General features: G+C 40.0%; 1 protein-coding gene across 2 annotated transcripts in view; it reads right to left on the reverse strand.

The window, feature by feature from the left end:
- The window catches only part of ggt5b (gamma-glutamyltransferase 5b), a 45,852-nt gene that overhangs the window by 22,443 nt on the left and 5,264 nt on the right, over positions 1-18,145 (reverse strand). The window contains exon 2 of one of the 2 annotated variants that reach the window (XM_017693612.1): positions 1,914-2,041. In XM_017693612.1, the coding sequence (XP_017549101.1) occupies positions 1,914-2,041 (128 nt within the window). Of the gene's footprint in view, positions 1-1,847; positions 2,042-18,145 lie in introns of both variants that reach the window. The other variant, XM_017693611.1, reaches the window with a different exon arrangement.

An 18,145-nucleotide genomic window follows, 5' to 3' on the forward strand; every position in this document is an offset into this window, starting at 1 on the left:
AACAGACATACATTGTTGGTTAAGAGAAAGCTGCTTAATGAGAAACTTTAGCTTCTTATAGCAAACCTGAAATAGGAAATCTGGGTCTGATCTTAGACTCTGAGCTCTGTTTTATCTGAGTCAACACAGTGAGTGAAGCAACTTTTTATCATGCGAGAAATTTCAAAATTCAGCCTTTTGTGTCTCAGAGCGATGCAGAGAAGCTTGTTCATGCATTTGTTCTAAGCAGAGTTGGTCACTGTAGTGATCTTCTTACAGGACTTTCTAAGAAATCTTGTTAAAAATTTTGCAGCACACATCCTAATAAAGACAAAAGTATCATATCACTCATATCACCCATTTTAAAATAACTGCACTGGCTACCTGTATTGCTCAGAATAGACTTTAAATTTCTGCTACTATTTTTTAAAGCTATAAATGACCTTAAAGCACCGCATACAACACAGTGTCTATCTGTTTATGTACCTACAGGTGATCTTAGATCTGCAGATACTGACCTTCTGCAATCACGTTGTGTAAAATACAGAAAATGCAAAGAGACTCTGTGATTCTGCTTCAAAACTCAGTTCACCTTTTATTAGACAGTCAAGCTCACAGCTCACTTTCAAGAAGCATCTAAAAAATGTATCTCTATAACTTTGCATTTCATTAAACTCTGTGAATCATGTTTATCTTTTCTGGGTCCTGGGTTCTTTTCCAAAGATAATAGTTCTATACAGAAACATGAACGCTCAAGGAGCTCTCTGCATGATAAATGTGTTCTTTGCATGGTGAAATGGTTCTTCAGATTGATGAAGAATGTGCTGTAGATGGTTCTATATAGCATCCAAAAAGGGTTCTTCTTTGGTTACAAGCTTAACATCATAACAATAGCAGAACCCTTATTGCTGCTACATAGAACACTTCGTTTCAGCTGGTGATAACCAGTTAATAATAATAATAAAATATTATAATAATAATTTTGTTTATAGAGTGCTTTTCACAGCAGTGACAGTTCAGAGTCAAATTAAAGAGATAAAGATCAAAGAGATGTAGAGTTTTGATAAAGCACTGAGTTAAAGAGCTGCATTTTTAGATGTTTATTAAAATGAGCTCCGAGCTTGACTGTCTAATAAAAGGTGAACTGAGCTCCACAGTTTAGAAGCAGAATAGCAGAAAGAGTCTCTCCACATTTTCTGCATTTTACTGACGGTGTTTGCAGAAGGTCAGTATCTGCAGATCAAAGGTCATAAACAGACAGACACTCAGGAGCTTTAAGGTCATTTAGAACTTTAAAAACCAGTAGCAGAGCTTTAAAATCTCTCTAAAATATCCAGGCGGTCAGTGCAGTGTGTAAATGAGAGTGATATGAGCTTTGTGTGTTTGTGTTGGGTGGATCTATGCTGCTGCGTTCTGTTCAAGTTGTAGAGAATAGACTGTTTTCTCCAGTAAGAAGATCATTACAGTGATCAACTCTGCTCAACAAACACAGTAACAAGTTTCTCTGTGCCGCTCTGAGACAGAAAATGCTGAACTTGATATTTCTCACATGACAAAAAGCTGCTTTCATGACTGTGTTTTCATGCAGGATTAAACAGAGCTCAGAGTCTAAGATTGCCTTCAGGTTACTTGCTGCAGGTTTGGTGTAGGAAACTAAAGAGATTCAGTCAATAAGAGCACAAATTAATGCTATTAAATACTGTTTCATTTAGTTTTCTCTGAGTAATTTCCCCCTCCACCAAAAATACCTGGTCCAACCGAGTCACCCCATTAAAAACATTTTCTTCTTTACTGTAACTCATCTCAGTTCATAATTTTTTCCTGACATTCCGGTTGTTGTGAATTTAGTGGAAAGGAAACTTGCTAACTAGGGCAAGTGCTCAGAGCTGTAGGTCGCTTCCCGTTTCCTTTCCACCTCGTTTCCCTGGACATACCACTCTTGTCCATGATGGTGAAGATGGCTCCGCCCCCCAGGCCCATGCTCTGAGGGTTCACCAGCGCTGTGCACAGAAGTGCAGAGATCGCAGCGTCTACCGCAGAACCTCCTTCCAGCAGTATGTCTCTGAATACATTCAACAAGATTTTGTTAGAACAGCATTAAAGGGGAATTCCATTCATATTTGAAAACTTCTCCAGAATTAAATGGTTGAGATGTAAACAGAGTAATTCAGGGTGGTTTGATGTGAAACATTCCGTTCTCTAGAATTATTCACAGTGGTGGTGATAGGAACCAGACGTCCACCTCTAAAAGCTCCCTCACAGAAAGTTATTACATGAAATGGTTATGAATTCACTGCCTGATGTCTGTGACACTGTTTTATGATAGTTTTATAATGGTTTTAAGAAAGAACTTAAAGGCCAGCACCAGCAGGCTGCAGAAAACAACAATAATAATAATAATATTATGTTTTGCCCACCCACAGTACTGTACAAAAGTCAAAGTCCACTATTTATTACTTTTATTTGTAGTATAAACAGCCATTAAGTACAAGTTACTCATTTTTCAGGAAATATTTGTGAGGAGATCAGATATGAGATCTGTCCGTTTGTATAAGGAAGGAGAAAGTCAAAGAAAAATAAGTGATTGAATTCAAAAACTGAAAAACTACAAAGAAAATAAGACTCCTAACAACCACCTTGAAGACCTGGAAAACCACCAAAACTTGTATTTCAATTCTGTATCTAATAACACTCCTTAATGGTGCTAAAATCACTGGAGCACCTGAACAACCATGGAGTACTGCTTTAATAAACCAGCAACCAAATACTATGTTATAAAACACAGTAGCTTTCTAAGTTGTGGCCACAATTTTACAACTTAATTATCTTGTTATCACAGCTTAGTAAGTCTTAGCCACAATTTACTTATTTTATTCCCACTCCTTTCACCTTAGGTCATGTTCATGATTTAACTTTTATATTTTGATTATCTCATTCCCACACCTTAAGTAAGTAGTAGCAAAGACTTATGATCTCAAACTCATTATTTCCACTAAAATAACAGAAACATGGTCATCACTGTGAGTAACTTCACCAAACACCATTCATTCCCAGTAAACACAAAGCAGTAATTAAACCACAGAATGGATATTTTTGGAGTTTAGCTGGTCAGCTGCAGGGGTGCAGACCTCTACGACAGAGATTTATGGTGAGAAAACTGGGGCATTTGCCTACAGAGTCAACGGCCTTCAATACTGAAGAAACCTTCACTGTTCATCGGTTCATGAAAACAAACCTCACATACATGCAGTGTGTACTGTGAATCAGTTCCTGCCAGAATATCACATTTCTGTTACGCAGGAATGCCAGTCTGATGAATGAGTTTGAGGACAGGTGAGATCCAGAGGAACACCGACACCGTTCACCTGCCATCGCTCACCCTCACAGAGTTGAAGAATCTCTGTGCTGTTCTTTCTTGTTTTGAACAAAAGCTTTAGACACACTCACCATCAAGACCTCGTCTACTAAGACTGAGTAAGGTTAGATTCTGATTACTATCTTTACCTTCTCATCTTTATGTTCATCCCAGTATCTTCCTTGGTATGAAGAGTTTTGTCTAAATAATGATTGACAGTTTTCGAAACTATCATTAAGTGTATATTCACTCACTGGCCACTTTATTAGGTACATCTTGCTAGTAAAAGGTTGGACACCCTTTTGCCTTCAGAACTGCCTTAATTCTTTGTGGCATAACTACAACAAGGTGTTGGAAACATTCCTCAGAGATTTTGGTCGTTATTTGAGTTACTGTTGCCTTTCTATCATCTTAAACCAGTCTGCCCATTCTCCTCTAAACTCTCACAACAACAAGGCATTTTCTTCCACACAACTGCCGCTCACTGGATATTTTCTCTCTTTCTGACCATTCTCTGTAAACCATAGAGATGTTGGTGCGTGAAAATCCCAGTAGATCAGCAGTTTCTGAAATACTCAGACCAGCCCGTCTGGTACCAACAACCACGCCACGTTCAAAGTCACTTAAATCCCCTTTCTTCCCCATTCTGATGCTCGGCCTGCACTTCAGCAAGTTGTCTTGACCACCTCTACATGTTTAAATGCATTGAGTTGCGGCCATGTGATTGGCTGATTAGCTGTTTGCATTCTAACAGGTTTACCTAATAAAGTAGCTGGTGAGTTTATATGTGAATGTGTTGTTTTTTATGATGTCACAAAATTCAAAACACATAACACTACTTTTAAAATAGTGAGGAAAATTCAAGCATCATATGAATTTGTCTCATCATCATTTAGACTAGGTCTCATCTCGGCCTTGTCATTATTTGGATTCTGCCTCATCTCAGTTTACACATCATTTGGACTCATCTTGACATAATTTGGACTTGGTCTTGACTCAGTCTTGACATCTTTTGGACTTGGTCTCGGCCCAGCCTCAACATTAATTGAACTTGGTCTCATCTCGGTCTCGACTTTATTTAGACTTGGTCTCATCTGGGTCGCAACATTTGGACTCGTTCTCCTCTCAGTCTTGACATAATTTAGACTGTGTCTCATCTCGGCCTAGACATTATTTGGACTCTGTCTCATCTCAGTCTCAACATCATTTAGACTTGTTCTCATCTCAGTCTCAAAATCATTTGTACTTGGTCCCATCTAAATCTCGATATGATTTAGACTTGGTCTCATCTCAGTCTCAACATCATTTGTACTTGGTCCCATCTCAGTCTCTACATTATTTGGACTCTGTCTCATCTTCATTTCATAATTTAGACTCTGTCTTGTCTTGGTCTCTGCATTATTGCGTATTATTTATTATTAATGCACATATGCATTAAAGCCCTACATGGTCTTGCTCCTGAATACCTGCAAGACCTTATTTCTCATTATGAGCCATCACGACTACTCAGATCACAGAGTGCTGGCTTATTAATAGTCCCCAGAATTCAGAAGGTTTCAGCTGGGGGAAGAGCTTTTTCTTATAAAGCCCCCAAACTCTGGAATGATCTTCCAGAAACTGTTCGGGACTCAGACACTGTCTCAATCTTTAAGACTAGGCTGAAAACACACTTGTTCAGTTTAGCTTTTGGTAGGTAATGTTCCCCCTTAGATAAAGGCAGCAGATCCAGGGGTCCATGGACACAGGGAATTATAGTAAACTGAGACGCTGGTGCTGTCGTCCCGCTGCTCGCACGTGGTCACTCAAGTTTGGACGGTGGAGTGGAGGGATGCCGAACTGTTTCAGAGTGCTGCCGTGTCTGTGTGTCCTTCTGGTTCTCTCCTTTTAGTTAAGCTGTCATGGTCAGATCTGCCGGAGTCGTTAGCCACACTCTGTAAATGTTTACATTCCCTGTTTATGTACAAACGGATAGAACAAAACTAATTCCATTTACCTCCTTTTTTTCCGAGTATACAACCGCCCACATGTCCGGCTGGACACTGAAGGACGACTGACTGCCGAGCCCCCCTGCTACCCACTTCAGACCAGCTGCCCACGCCCCAGCTACCACCAACTACCTTGGATGAGCTGCCCACCCTACACTGATGTTCTCATAGACTCCTAGATATTCCTAATATCAATATTACTGCTATTAATATTAATAATATAATCACTTGTATGTAGTTTGACCAGAGGAGGATGGGTCCCCCCTGGTGAGCCTGGTTCCTCCCAAGGTTTCTTCCTCAGTTCTGAGGGAGTTTTTCCTTGCCACTGTTGCCCCCGGCTTGCCCACTGGGGGGTTTCTGTACATTCTGTACATTCTTACAGTCCTGTTGAAACTTTGTCTTTTCTGAAATTCTGTAAAGCTGCTTTGTGACAACATCCGTTGTAAAAAGCGCTATACAAATAAATTTGATTTGATTTGATTATTTAGTCTCGGTCTCAACATCATTTGGTTTCGGTCACGATACTTAACGTTTTTCTTTCTTTCATCATTGAATATGAACAAAACCTTCAAACAAAATTAAAGAGTCCATTTTCTACACGTTTAAAAAAAGTTCACTTCATTGGTTCCAAAGTTCAGTCATCCTCTGAGGGCAGATCAGATTGTTATTATTAAGTCTTCATTTCAGCAATAGAACATGAGAGGGAGAGTATAAATGCAAAATCACATCACTGCCGTGATCTTCGAGTGTTCTATTGCTTTTATACAGTTAAAAAAATAAAATAAGAAAGTAATAAATTGGGCTGTGAACATGTCTTCATGTTCATATGGGTCTTTTCTTATGTTTTAATGTCAGCAATTCCTTCCACCAAACTACAGTTTCTTAGCACGCAGCTCGTTGCTATGTCACAGTAACCAGCTTCGTTTACTCGCTACACCGTCTTATCGGAGTGATACAGTGTTTGTGAAAAACCCATGACCTTATGGTGAACTATCAGCACAGTTAACCAATCAGCTTGCATGGCCGGAACTAACTGTTGTATAATTAATAATAAAACGATATGTGTGAGGTCTGGTTTATATTCAGTTGGCTTTAGATGATAGTTCTAAATAATTTTTAGAAAAGAGAGATGAGAATAACCTCACCATCATAATTAATACTATATTTAGGCTTCAGTACTTCATATGATATGTGTTGTACTTATGCAAAAAAGACTTGACAATCAGCAATTGCATGCTTTGTTGTGTCCTATCTAGTAAGCATTGCATGTTCCATGTATTATTGCATCAAGCATAATAATAGTACATGTAATATCAGTTTCAGTTATCCACAGTTCTCTCTCAATAGCAGCGCTCTGTCCTTTACAACACAGAGGCTGAGAAACTCTAACCTCAGGCACTGAAAAGGATGTAGGAAAAGTGACCCCATTCCACAGTGTGCTGTAAACTACTCTGTGAATGTGTCCCATTGTACCACACAATTACTAACGTTTTCACATTTCACCTTCCAAATCTCTGAGACGACAGCTCTCTTCAACTTCAGAGTAAAATGGAATACATTGCAATATTTATACATTTGTGTTACTGTAATTGTGCTACTTTTAATAGTAGCAGGTAACATATCTAATTACCTTTTCAACTGCAATCACTGAAATTTTAATTGTCTTGTTATTCGTTACTTTTGTTTTGCTTGAAAATATTAATGACCTGCAGACTCTAGTAGACTAACACTGCCTGTTTCCCCAGCTTCTATTTATGATCTAATGTTACAAGACCTCATGGCTGCCAAATAAATGAATAAATCAATCATTGTTAGCCCACATACTGTCCAACAGTTTGGGCAGTGTGATCTCACGGTCCTGGAAAGTTGGGCGTTATCCTCCCAACCTCAAGATCAAGGACAGGAATGCTCTGCTGAGCTGTAAATTTAGTGCCTTTATACACATCAAAGAATAGTAATTGTTATCTTCTGAAGCAGCTGGCTAAAACACTAAACAGGAAAACCCCCAGTGCTAGTGATGCTGACCAACAAGCCAGCCATCCAAACAGCTATGACTCGACTTCAAACCCAGGAATCTGTCTGCCGTCTGTAGGCCAGGCAGAACTAAACAGAATGTTTGCTAGAGATGTTATTGAAGACATGCAGCATATATCAACAGTTAGAATTTCGACATTTAGAAAGTTTCCCTAGTGACTAATTATGTTTATATGGAGTAATTGGTAAAGTAATTCAGTTACTTTTAAAAGAAGTATGTACTAAGTATAATTATTTTCAGCAACCTACACAACACTGATTATACTTAGAATATATTACATTTTGTATGCAACACTGTTTAGGTATTCCTAATCTCTCCTTCCTAGCCTATTTCATCCACTTCTCTGTGTCTACTGTTAACACTGTGTTTACACTGTTTTACTCAGGTTTTACTACCTAAGTAACTGCTGTGTTTATGTATGTCATCTGACTGTGTGACACACAGATCACAGCATGTTAAATATCTCTGCACCTTATTCTCACTACCTCATGTCCAGAAATAAGTGCTGTGTCAGTGCTGCGCTGTCCTGTCTGTTTACTGTGTCTAATGTCTGTTTATCCATCTATCCATTATCTTCCACTTCTCCGGGGTTCGGGTCGCGGGGGCAGCATCCTAAGCAATGAGGCCCAGACCTCCCTTTCCCCAGCCACTTCCACTAGCTCTCCAAGGGGGATTCCGAGGCGCTCCCAGGCCAGCTGGGCGATATAGTCACGCCAGCGTTTCCTGGGTCTTCCCCGGGGTCTCCTCCCAGGTGGACTTGCCTGTGACACCTCCCGAGGGAGGCGTCCAGGAGGCATCCTAAGCAGATGCCCGAACCACATCAGCTGACTCCTCTCGATGTGAAGAAGCAGCGGCTCTACTCCCGGATGACCAAACTTCTCACCCTATCTCTAAGGGAGAGTCCAGACACCCTGCGGAGGAAACTCATTTCGGCCGCTTGTATTCGCGATCTTATTCTTTCAGTCATTACCCAAAGCTCATGACGATAGGTGAGGGTGGGAACGTAGATCGACCAGTAAATCGAGAGCCTTGCCTTATGGCTCAGCTCTTTCTTTACCACAACAGACCGGTAAAGAGCCCGCATCACTGCTGACCCAGCACCAATCCGCCTGTCAATCTCCCGCTCCCTTGTACCATCACTCGTGAACAAGACCCCGAGATACTTGAACTCCTCCACTTGAGGCAACAGCTTATCCCCGACCCAGAGAGGGCTCTCCACCCTTTTCCGCCTGAGAACCATGGTCTCGGATTTGGAGGTACTGATTCTCATCCCGGCCGCTTCACACTCGGCTGCAAATCGATCCAGCGAAAGCTGAAGTTCGCGGCCTGATGTCCCCAATAGGACCACATCATCTGCAAACAGCAGCGATGTGACCCTGAGGTCACCAAACCAGACACCCTCCATCCCCTGACTGTGCCTAGAAATTCTATCCATAAAAATGTATCATATTTATTATATTGTTTCTAGCTTAATTTTTGTTTGTACACTGTGTCTGCACGTTCGCACTTTATACTTTTTGTTCCTTGTTGCACCGTGTTGTTCCTGGAGGAACATAATTTCACTCCACTGTGTACTTGTACATAGATGGAATGACAATAAAAGCCTCTTGACTTGATTACTGGAGCTTATTTACCTAAAAAGTATTTCAGAGATACTCTGATTAGATTTTTTGTAATAGACGCTAATGAACTAGATAACAAAACCCTTGCAAAGGTGTTCAGCAAAAAATGGAAATAAACTGCAGACTACTTCCGAAAAGGATACATATTCCTATACGATATAACCGTTTAATTATATCAAATTGATGTCAAGGTTAATTTTATTTCAGATTTACAAATAGTTAAGTTTACTGCAGGTTGAGTTTGAGAGAAGTATTCACAAATTCTGCCTTAAAATATCTAACCATGCTCAGGGCCACAGAACATAGTGATTCGCTGATTGGTTCTCTGTTTATATCGGTATTCTGCTACAGCATTCTGCTGCATTATTTCACACCCAAAAACAATGAAATAAGTTCAGTTCACTCTCACAGGTGCCAGTTAAATAAAAGCAATGCATTTTAAACCCACAATTCAATAAACATCAAACGATGTTTATTGACGAGTGGCTGGTGTTAGAGGGACAGAAATCTGAAATTAAACCTGCTGTCTGGTGTATTCAATTTGAGTACCTGCTCTGCTATCACAAGCATGGATGATAAAAACTTATAGCAGAGAGTGAAGTCAACTGACTATGAAGAAACAGAAAGCTGAAACCTGTTCTGTAGAGCTTTAAGCTGTATAGTCTGAACTAACGCGAAAGTACGGTGCCTCCTACTGCAGTACAGGCTTGGACTCAGCTAAGTGATGCCTAAAATCACTGAAATCATCTGAAAATAAAAATATCTGGTGTTTAAGTGACAAGACAATAAAAAAATAGCTATTGTTCTTTAGTGCTTTGAGCTGTAGCTGGCCTGCTGGGCAATGCAAATGCTCATGTAGCTAGTAGAAAACAGATGCAACCCACAGGCTGTACAGGCTGTTTCAGTAACTCGTGCTCAAATACCACCAGTTTAGACAATAAAGAATTTGAGAGCACCCTGAGAGACTGGAGCAGGGAATGACAGGTGGAATCGAATGTGGGTTGTGGTGGGTAATGGGTGTGTAACTATTAGCCTGTTAGCAGTTAGCCAGTTTTTCTGCAGTTTTTTCAGAATTTCCTGGTTCTGATTTAGTGGCACTGCATATGGACAAATACACATGCAACTGGTCTCGCTAGTCTGCACCAGCATGGAACTGTGCAGTAAGGTCCTGAAAACCATTTGGCTTCACAATAGAAATGGGGCCTAACTGCACTCAAGGCTGCAGAACTGTTTATTCGGGGTGATATAACAATTTGCTGATTGGTCATACATTTATTCTTGCCCAAAACCAAAAAATAATTAAATGTGTTCAGTTTTGCTCACACAGTTGCCAAATATATATAAGCAGTGAGTGATTTTAAACCCACTACTCAATTAATGTCAAACCATCAATCTAGCAAAAAACTGCTAAATGTTAAACGGTACTAAAAGTCAGCTATGTGCTACCAGCTGTTCTCACCACAGAACAGGTTCAGTTCTGACCAACAGAAGCTGCTGGAGCCAGTTTGATTATAAAGACTCATATCTGAGAAAGCAGAGTTGAGCGGCTGGTAAAATTAATCCTGTAATCCTAATCCTAGTTATCTTATAAAGTGGCCTACACATTCAAATACAGCAGTACAGGTTTGGTTCCACCTGCTTGGCTGTTATAAATGTAGATATCAATGCTGTTTGGTACAGTAGGTACTGTTACTAGTGTAACATTGGAACAAAGGTTCCGCATACTGCAGAAACGTGTTGATTGAATGATAAATCTGAATCAATTATGACGCCAAGATTTTTTGCTGCTGAGCCAGGTGTGACTGGAAAGTCGGCGAGATTTAAAATTAAATCTGGTAGTTTATTTCTTGCCAATTTAGGACCCAGAAGGAGAACCTCTGTTTTGTTACTGTTTAGTAGAAGAAAGTTCCGTAACATCCAGCATTTCACGTCTTTTACACAGTCCTCTATTTTCTTTAATCTGTATTTGTCATGAGGCTTGGCTGATATGTACAGTTGCGTATCGTCTGCGTAACAATGAAAGTTAATGCCATGATTACTTATAACTGTGCCTCACTCTCATGAGTCCAAACCAGAGCAGCAGTATGGCCCTGAGAACTATTTCACTTACAATGGAAATGGGACCTTTGTGTTGAAGGTCTGAGCACAAAGAGTAACTGTTCCTATAGCTTCTCCACAAGGACTATTTTGACATAGAACAGTTAACTAACAGTCCTAAAGGCCAGAGAACTCTGGGTGTTCTAAGCTGAAGTGGCTTTGGGATTTGGTAGGGTATGATGAGGATATGAAGGCAAATGTGTATGTCATTCTCACAGACAGGATGACAGGCTGTAAAAACTATGCAAAAACTCAGATATTTGCTAAGCTGCATTCAAATAGTAGAGAACAAATAATTTGTGGTAGGAGACACAGGTTCACTAGTTGCCAGTTAATGCTTCACAATGCGCTGCACTACAATCATGAGCATGCATTGCAATGTAATATGGACTCCCACCGTGCCCCTGCCCCTGCCCCTGCCCCTGCCTGTTCCCCCCCTCCCCTGTTCCCCATCCCCGAACAGCAGTCTATGGCACAGCAGTTACACCACAATTCTATCACACTGATCACCTCAGCAAACACATTAGCTGCGATTCTGCTGCAGAATCCACTGTTTTGTGTAGTTTTCTTAAATTTCTGGGTCTGATTTAGCAGCTCAGCAGATGGAAAAAAAAAATTGTTATCAAATTAAATCAAATCAAATTTATTTGTATAGCGCTTTTTACAATAGATGTTGTCACAAAGAAGTTTCACAGAATTCCATAAAAGACAAAGTTTTAACAAGAATGTAAAAACCCCCCGGTGGGCAAGCCTGGGGCAACAGTGCCCAGGAAAAACTCCCTCAGAACTGAGGAAGAAACCTTGGGTCAGCAGGGGGGGGGCCATCCTCCTCTGGTCAAACTACCTACAAGTGATTATACTACTAATATTAATAGCAGTAGTGTTAGTAGTAGTAATAGCTAGGAGTGTATGAAAACATCAGTGTAGGGTGGGCAGCTAGTCCAAGGGAAGTGGTGGTAGCTTGGGTGTGGGCAGCTGGTCTGAAGTGGCTAGCAGGAGGGCTCGACAGTCAGTCGTCCTTTAGTGTCCAGCCGGACATGTGGGTGGTTGTATACTCGGAAAAACGGCAGGGAGAGGAAATTAGTTTTATTCTGTCTGTTTGTACGTAAAACAGGGGATGTAAACATTTCCAGAGTGTGGCTATTGACTCCAGAGAACCAGAAGGACACACAGACACGGCAGCACTCTGAAACAGTTTGGCATCCCTCCACTCCACCGTCCACAAACCTGAATGACCGCATGCGAGCAGCGGGGTGACAGCACCAGCGTCTCAGTTTACTCTAATTCCCTGTGTCCATGGACCCCTGGATCTGCTGCCTTTATCTAAGGGGGAACATTACCTACCAAAAGCTAAACTGAACAAGTGAGTTTTCAGCCTAGTTTTAAAGATTTTCTGGAAGATCATTCCAGAGTTTGGGGGCTTTATAAGAAAAAGCTCTTCCCCCAGCTGTAGCCTTATGAATTCTGGGAACTATTAATAAGCCAGAACTCTGTGATCTGAGTAGTTGTGATTGCTCATAATAGGAAATAAGGTCTTGTAAGTACTCAGGAACGAGCCCATGTAGGACTTTATACGTCAATAAAAGAATTTTATAATCAATATGGAATTTAACAGGCCAATGAAGTTATGATAGAACTGGACTCTATTTTCTTTAATCTGTATTTGTCATGAGGCTTGGCTGATATGTACAGTTGCGTATCGTCTGCGTAACAATGAAAGTTAATGCCATGATTACTTATAACTGTGCCTCACTCTCATGAGTCCAAACCAGAGCAGCAGTATGGCCCTGAGAACTATTTCACTTACAATGGAAATGGGACCTTTGTGTTGAAGGTCTGAGCACAAAGAGTAACTGTTCCTATAGCTTCTCCACAAGGACTATTTTGACATAGAACAGTTAACTAACAGTCCTAAAGGCCAGAGAACTCTGGGTGTTCTAAGCTGAAGTGGCTTTGGGGTTTGGTAGGGTATGATGAGGATATGAAGGCAAATTCTTATGTCATTCTCACAGACAGGATGACAGGCTGCAAAAAACTATGCAAAAACTCAGATATTTGCTAAGCTGCAACAGTAAAGAGACAGTAGAGACAGTAGAGAACAAATAATTTGTGGTAGGAGACACAGGTTCACTAGTTGCCAGTTAATGCTTCACAATGCGCTGCACTACAATCATGAGCATGCATTGCAATGTATAATGACTCCCACCATGCCCCTACAGCTGCCTGTTCCCCCCTCCCCTGTTCCCCATCCCTCAACAGCAGTCTATGGCACAGCAGTTACACCACAATTCTATCACATCGATCACCTCAGCAAACACATTAGCTGTGATTCTGCTGCAGTGGAACCACTATAAACACTATAGATACTATAGACATCATCATTTCTATAAATGCCATTGATGCTATAAACACTATAAGCGCTATAAATACTAAAGACACAAATTCTATATACAGACACAGAGTGTTGATGCTTTCCTTTAAGCTGGCTGATGTGAGCTTTTCTGTGGTGTTGATGTGTTCCTACTTGTGATTTTTGGTTCCTCACTTTATGAAGTAATTGGTTAACAGCCATGACTTCAGAACAACAGCAAGTAATGTGTCGTGTCACGTTTCTTCAGCGAGAACCTGAAGGCAGGAATATTACACTGCTTCAGTGTTTGGCACTGAATGCATTCTTCTTTGTCATTACTCCTGTTCGACTCCAGGCCTGTTCTAGATGGAGCAGATGTTTAACTTGGTGGAGCTCCAGTTATTTTTTATATTTGCTGGGAATGACTGAATGCTTATAGTGTGCAGGGAACTGGCTAAGGGGGTTTGATTTTGGGGGGGGGCTCTGAATTAACAACTTTTTCTGACTCCCATGAAGACTTTAATGAGAACTAAACACTCAGTGCACTCCTTTAGGAATCTGCTTTCCATTATTTACACAAAATGTGTGACCCAAATATTTCAACAAATCAACATCTTTCTTTGATAGTTTTGTGATACATTCCCATCATAAACTTACATGGATCTGCCAATGATTAGTTCACATGATCAAAACCCTTTATTCAGTTAGCAGCAGTCTGAATCTGTGAGCTTGTGGACCCCACAGGGTTAACAGAAAATAAATAGTAGGATAATTTCTAGGACTGTGCTGGTCCTCGTGTTTGAACTATGGGAACTAGAGGATGTTTGCATATTTTTCGCTAAAGTAAGTTGATGTTAAAAATATATTGGAGTTTTCGTTATGTTCACATTACGTCTTATTCTGTGAGTTTATTGGCTGGTTGTAAAGCAGAAATCCAATTTCTGCCTGACGCATGTAGACCTGGAATTTATCTGTTCACCCAAGATCATGAAAACTGTCACACCTGCAACCAGTCCGCATATGGACCAGAACTACAATTCCCAGAATCCGTTGTGGACTCATGAGGAGGAGCTGTTCCCTTCTCTCTTGTTTTCAGACTCCATTCCCCAAAATCCTTTGCAAGATCACCTGACCACAGGATATATATAAGCCCGGGCTTTAGTTTAGCTCTTTGCGAAGTATTGTTTTCCCTGTGAGACTTACTGAGCTTTCCTTCCTGTACTGATTTTGATCAGGTATGACTTCCTGCCTGTTTATTCTCACGACCGTTTTTGGACTCTCTCTTTTGTACCGTTGCCTGGTTGGTTTGCTGTTTTGGTTCTGTCCTGTTTTTGTGGATTTTGCCCTGCCCTGATTGTACTGGCCTTGACCCATGCCTGTTTTCTGACTCCTCTCTACCTCTTCCCAAGTAAAACTTTACTTTTGTGTTTTAACCACGAGTGTCTGCTTTCTGGTCGCACATCACAAAAAACGCTCTGAATCAGTTACTGACACAATCTGATTTTCTGCAGTTCTTAGATTATTAAGTGCAAACACATTGAATCAATTAAATTATTAATCAGATTATTAAGAACACACTCAGTATTAAGATTTTGAACTTTAAATCCACACAATTGTTTGTTAGCATATATTACAATTAAAATTTGATGATATGTTATTGTTGTGTCTCATCTTGTTTTGCAAGAAAACACAGTAACACCTGAGGATCAAATACAGAATTCTCTTAAATGAAAACTATCCTCATAATCTAAAAAAGTAAACAGAGAGTTACTAGTGTCTCTGCTTTAATCTCACTGTCTGTCTGATAGGAGCCCAAAATAAAGGCTATAATCTAATGCTGCAGTCTGTCTATGTAACATACACTTATGTGCAGAATTGAGTGTGTGAGATGTAAACAGAGTGATTCAGAGTGGTTTGGTGTAAATTGATGGAGTGTAGAGATGATGGTAACAGTGGTGTCAGAAGTGAAAAGCTCTGATTATTCCTATTTAAGTAAAAGTACTGTTACTTTAATGAGTACAAGTAAAAGTAAGTAGTGTTAGAACCATTTGATGATGGTTTTAGGTTCTATGGTTAGACCTCAATACCAAAGCCATGAACTTAGCCAGATGCCCTCCGTCCTTCTGAGAGTCCTATGAGTCACTATGAGTTACAACTAACCATATGGATGCACAAAAATGAGCTGAGGCCACTAGTCACAAACTCAGGGTTGTGCATTGATCAGGAGTATACACTGTATGTATACATTAGGATTTAACAAGTAGATAATCGAAAACTTAATGGAGTTATCAAGTTTCTTTTTCATATATCTGCTATCACACTTGAAAGTACTGACTTCAGTTTTCACAAACCAAAGGATGCTTTACACAGAGAAGGAAAAGAAGACCAGAAAGAAAAAAGACCGGAAAGAAATTTTAAAACACAGAAAGAAAAATAAAAAAGACCGCAAAGAAAAACAGAGAAGGAAAAAAAGGCCAGAAAGAGAAAGAAAGACCAGAGTGATCACAGTATACAGTCCACTCGCACACATTTCCACTCTTTGTGTGCTGTATAAAGAACAATGTTTACAGTAATTAACATGTATTTCATGGTTAGATGAGTCTAAAAGACTTCCTAGTTTCTGTTTCCAATTTTAAAGTTTGAAATCCATGAAAGACTCTGCAAAGTTTATTATTTGAGTCAAAATGACAGCTGGATTACATAATTAATAATGTCGTTAGTGAAAGTCCTGCTGCCTGTTAGATTCCTGAACATTAGCTTATATTACCTTTAGCCTATTAGAAGAAGAGGAATTCCACCCAAAATGTCCTGTGTGATTGAGCATGCGAGGTATAAACAGAGTGATTCAGAGTAGTTTGGTATGAAATGGTTCAGATTTCTTCACAGTGGTGGTGATGGGAACCAGGGGTTGTCATGACTACAATACAAATATAGACATTTACCATCCAAAACCACCAGTGAACCTACGCAAGTCTTCTGAGTTTCATATGGAATGTTGTTGATGGAAACGTTTTCTTTGGGGATTATTTTACCTCACCACACCCTGCACATTATGTATCTCTCCACCATGAGTGGATTTTGAGGCTAAAACAAAACTGTCATAAAACAGTGTCTCAGTCATCAGGCAGTAAAATACATAACCATTTCATGTAATAACTTTCTGTGAGGGAGCTTTTAGGGGTGGACATCACCGCTGTGAACAATTCTGACTCTGTAAGTTTCTCTAGAACAGAGCATTTCACATCAAACCGCTCTGAATGAGTCTTTATTTCAAATTCACACTGCACCATGAACAAATGAACCGTCTGTCTTAAACTGTTCAGGTGCAAAAACAAATCCTGCTGAAATAGGTAGACAGTGATGTTATGTCTCTACATTCTGTAAAAGCTGTAGGAGAGCTGGAACTGAATGAACTCTTTCACTCACAGCTCTGGTTTCCAATACTCAGTCTGAGCTGATTTTGGACATGCAGCTCCACACAAGACAAAACAGGGGACAAACACTCCCTCCAGGTTTGTTTCTGGTTGCTGAGACAGCATGGTTGCCAATGTTGGCTGAACAGTAGAATTTCTAACATGAAACCACTGAAGTGTGGTAAACTTTAATTGTCAATGACCTGCTGTGTCTTAAACTAACAGACACAGTGCTATGTGGTTAAAATGTTTCAGCTTAGACTAAAAGGCTTCTTGTTATTATAATTAATCCTGTGGTTTAGTGCATTGAAATGGCATGGTTTTTCTCTGTACATAACTTAATCTGTGCATGATTTCCACATGAATAAAATATGACATCAGTACAACTACTGCTGAAAGTGAACCGAAATTGTGTTGATGTAGCATATTTTAGGCCAGAAACAAACTCAAGGCAAATACCCGACCGCATTGCAAACACTCGTTCCTTCTGTACAAAATCACTGTGTGTTCTTACATTCGACAAACTCAAGCTCCTACAGTTATGTTACTAGAACGTTCTGTAAGATCATGTTCTATGGAAAAATGAGATCAAAATAGAGGTTTTTGGCGAGGAGTACCAGAGTTTATCATGGACACGAAGACAGCCATGCAGGAAAGTACCTCATCCCCACTGTGAAGTATGGTGGTGGATCCGTGATACTGTGAAGGCTGTTTTGCTTCCAATGGATGGTTTATTCAGATACATGGTGTCACAGACTCCATGAAGTACCAGCAAATAGTAAATGTAAACCTGATTGTCTCAGCCGGGAAGCTCAAACTGGGTCATAGTGTGGATCTTCCAGCAGGACAATGATCCAAAACACCCCTCAAAATCAACACAAAAATGGTTCACTGACCACAGAATCAAGCTTTTTCCATGGACACCCCAAGTTTTATTAGAGAAACTCAGAAGGGATTAAATGAAGCAGTAACAATTGTGGCACACATAGATTTGAGAAAAATATTTTCCTGATAATTTCCTGATACAGTTTACATTTTCTTAAATTGTTATGCTTCAAAAAAGGTTTCTAGGTTAGATTTCTGTTAATATAAAAAATGTAACAAAGAATGTTTTTTGCACAGCCTGTTTTGCTCATGTTTACCAGGGGTGCCAATATTTGTGGAGGGTCCAATATAAAGCTTTTGTTCACTTGAATGCACTCTTGTGTTAAGTTCACTGATCTTGTATTAGGAACTTAACAAAACAAAAATCTGTCATGTATTGTTTATTTATTTTTTCAATGAGCTCAATGAGTTTAATTTCAGCATG

Source organism: Pygocentrus nattereri, chromosome 18 (assembly GCF_015220715.1).
Source record: "Pygocentrus nattereri isolate fPygNat1 chromosome 18, fPygNat1.pri, whole genome shotgun sequence".
Classification (NCBI taxonomy): Eukaryota; Metazoa; Chordata; class Actinopteri; order Characiformes; family Serrasalmidae; genus Pygocentrus; species Pygocentrus nattereri.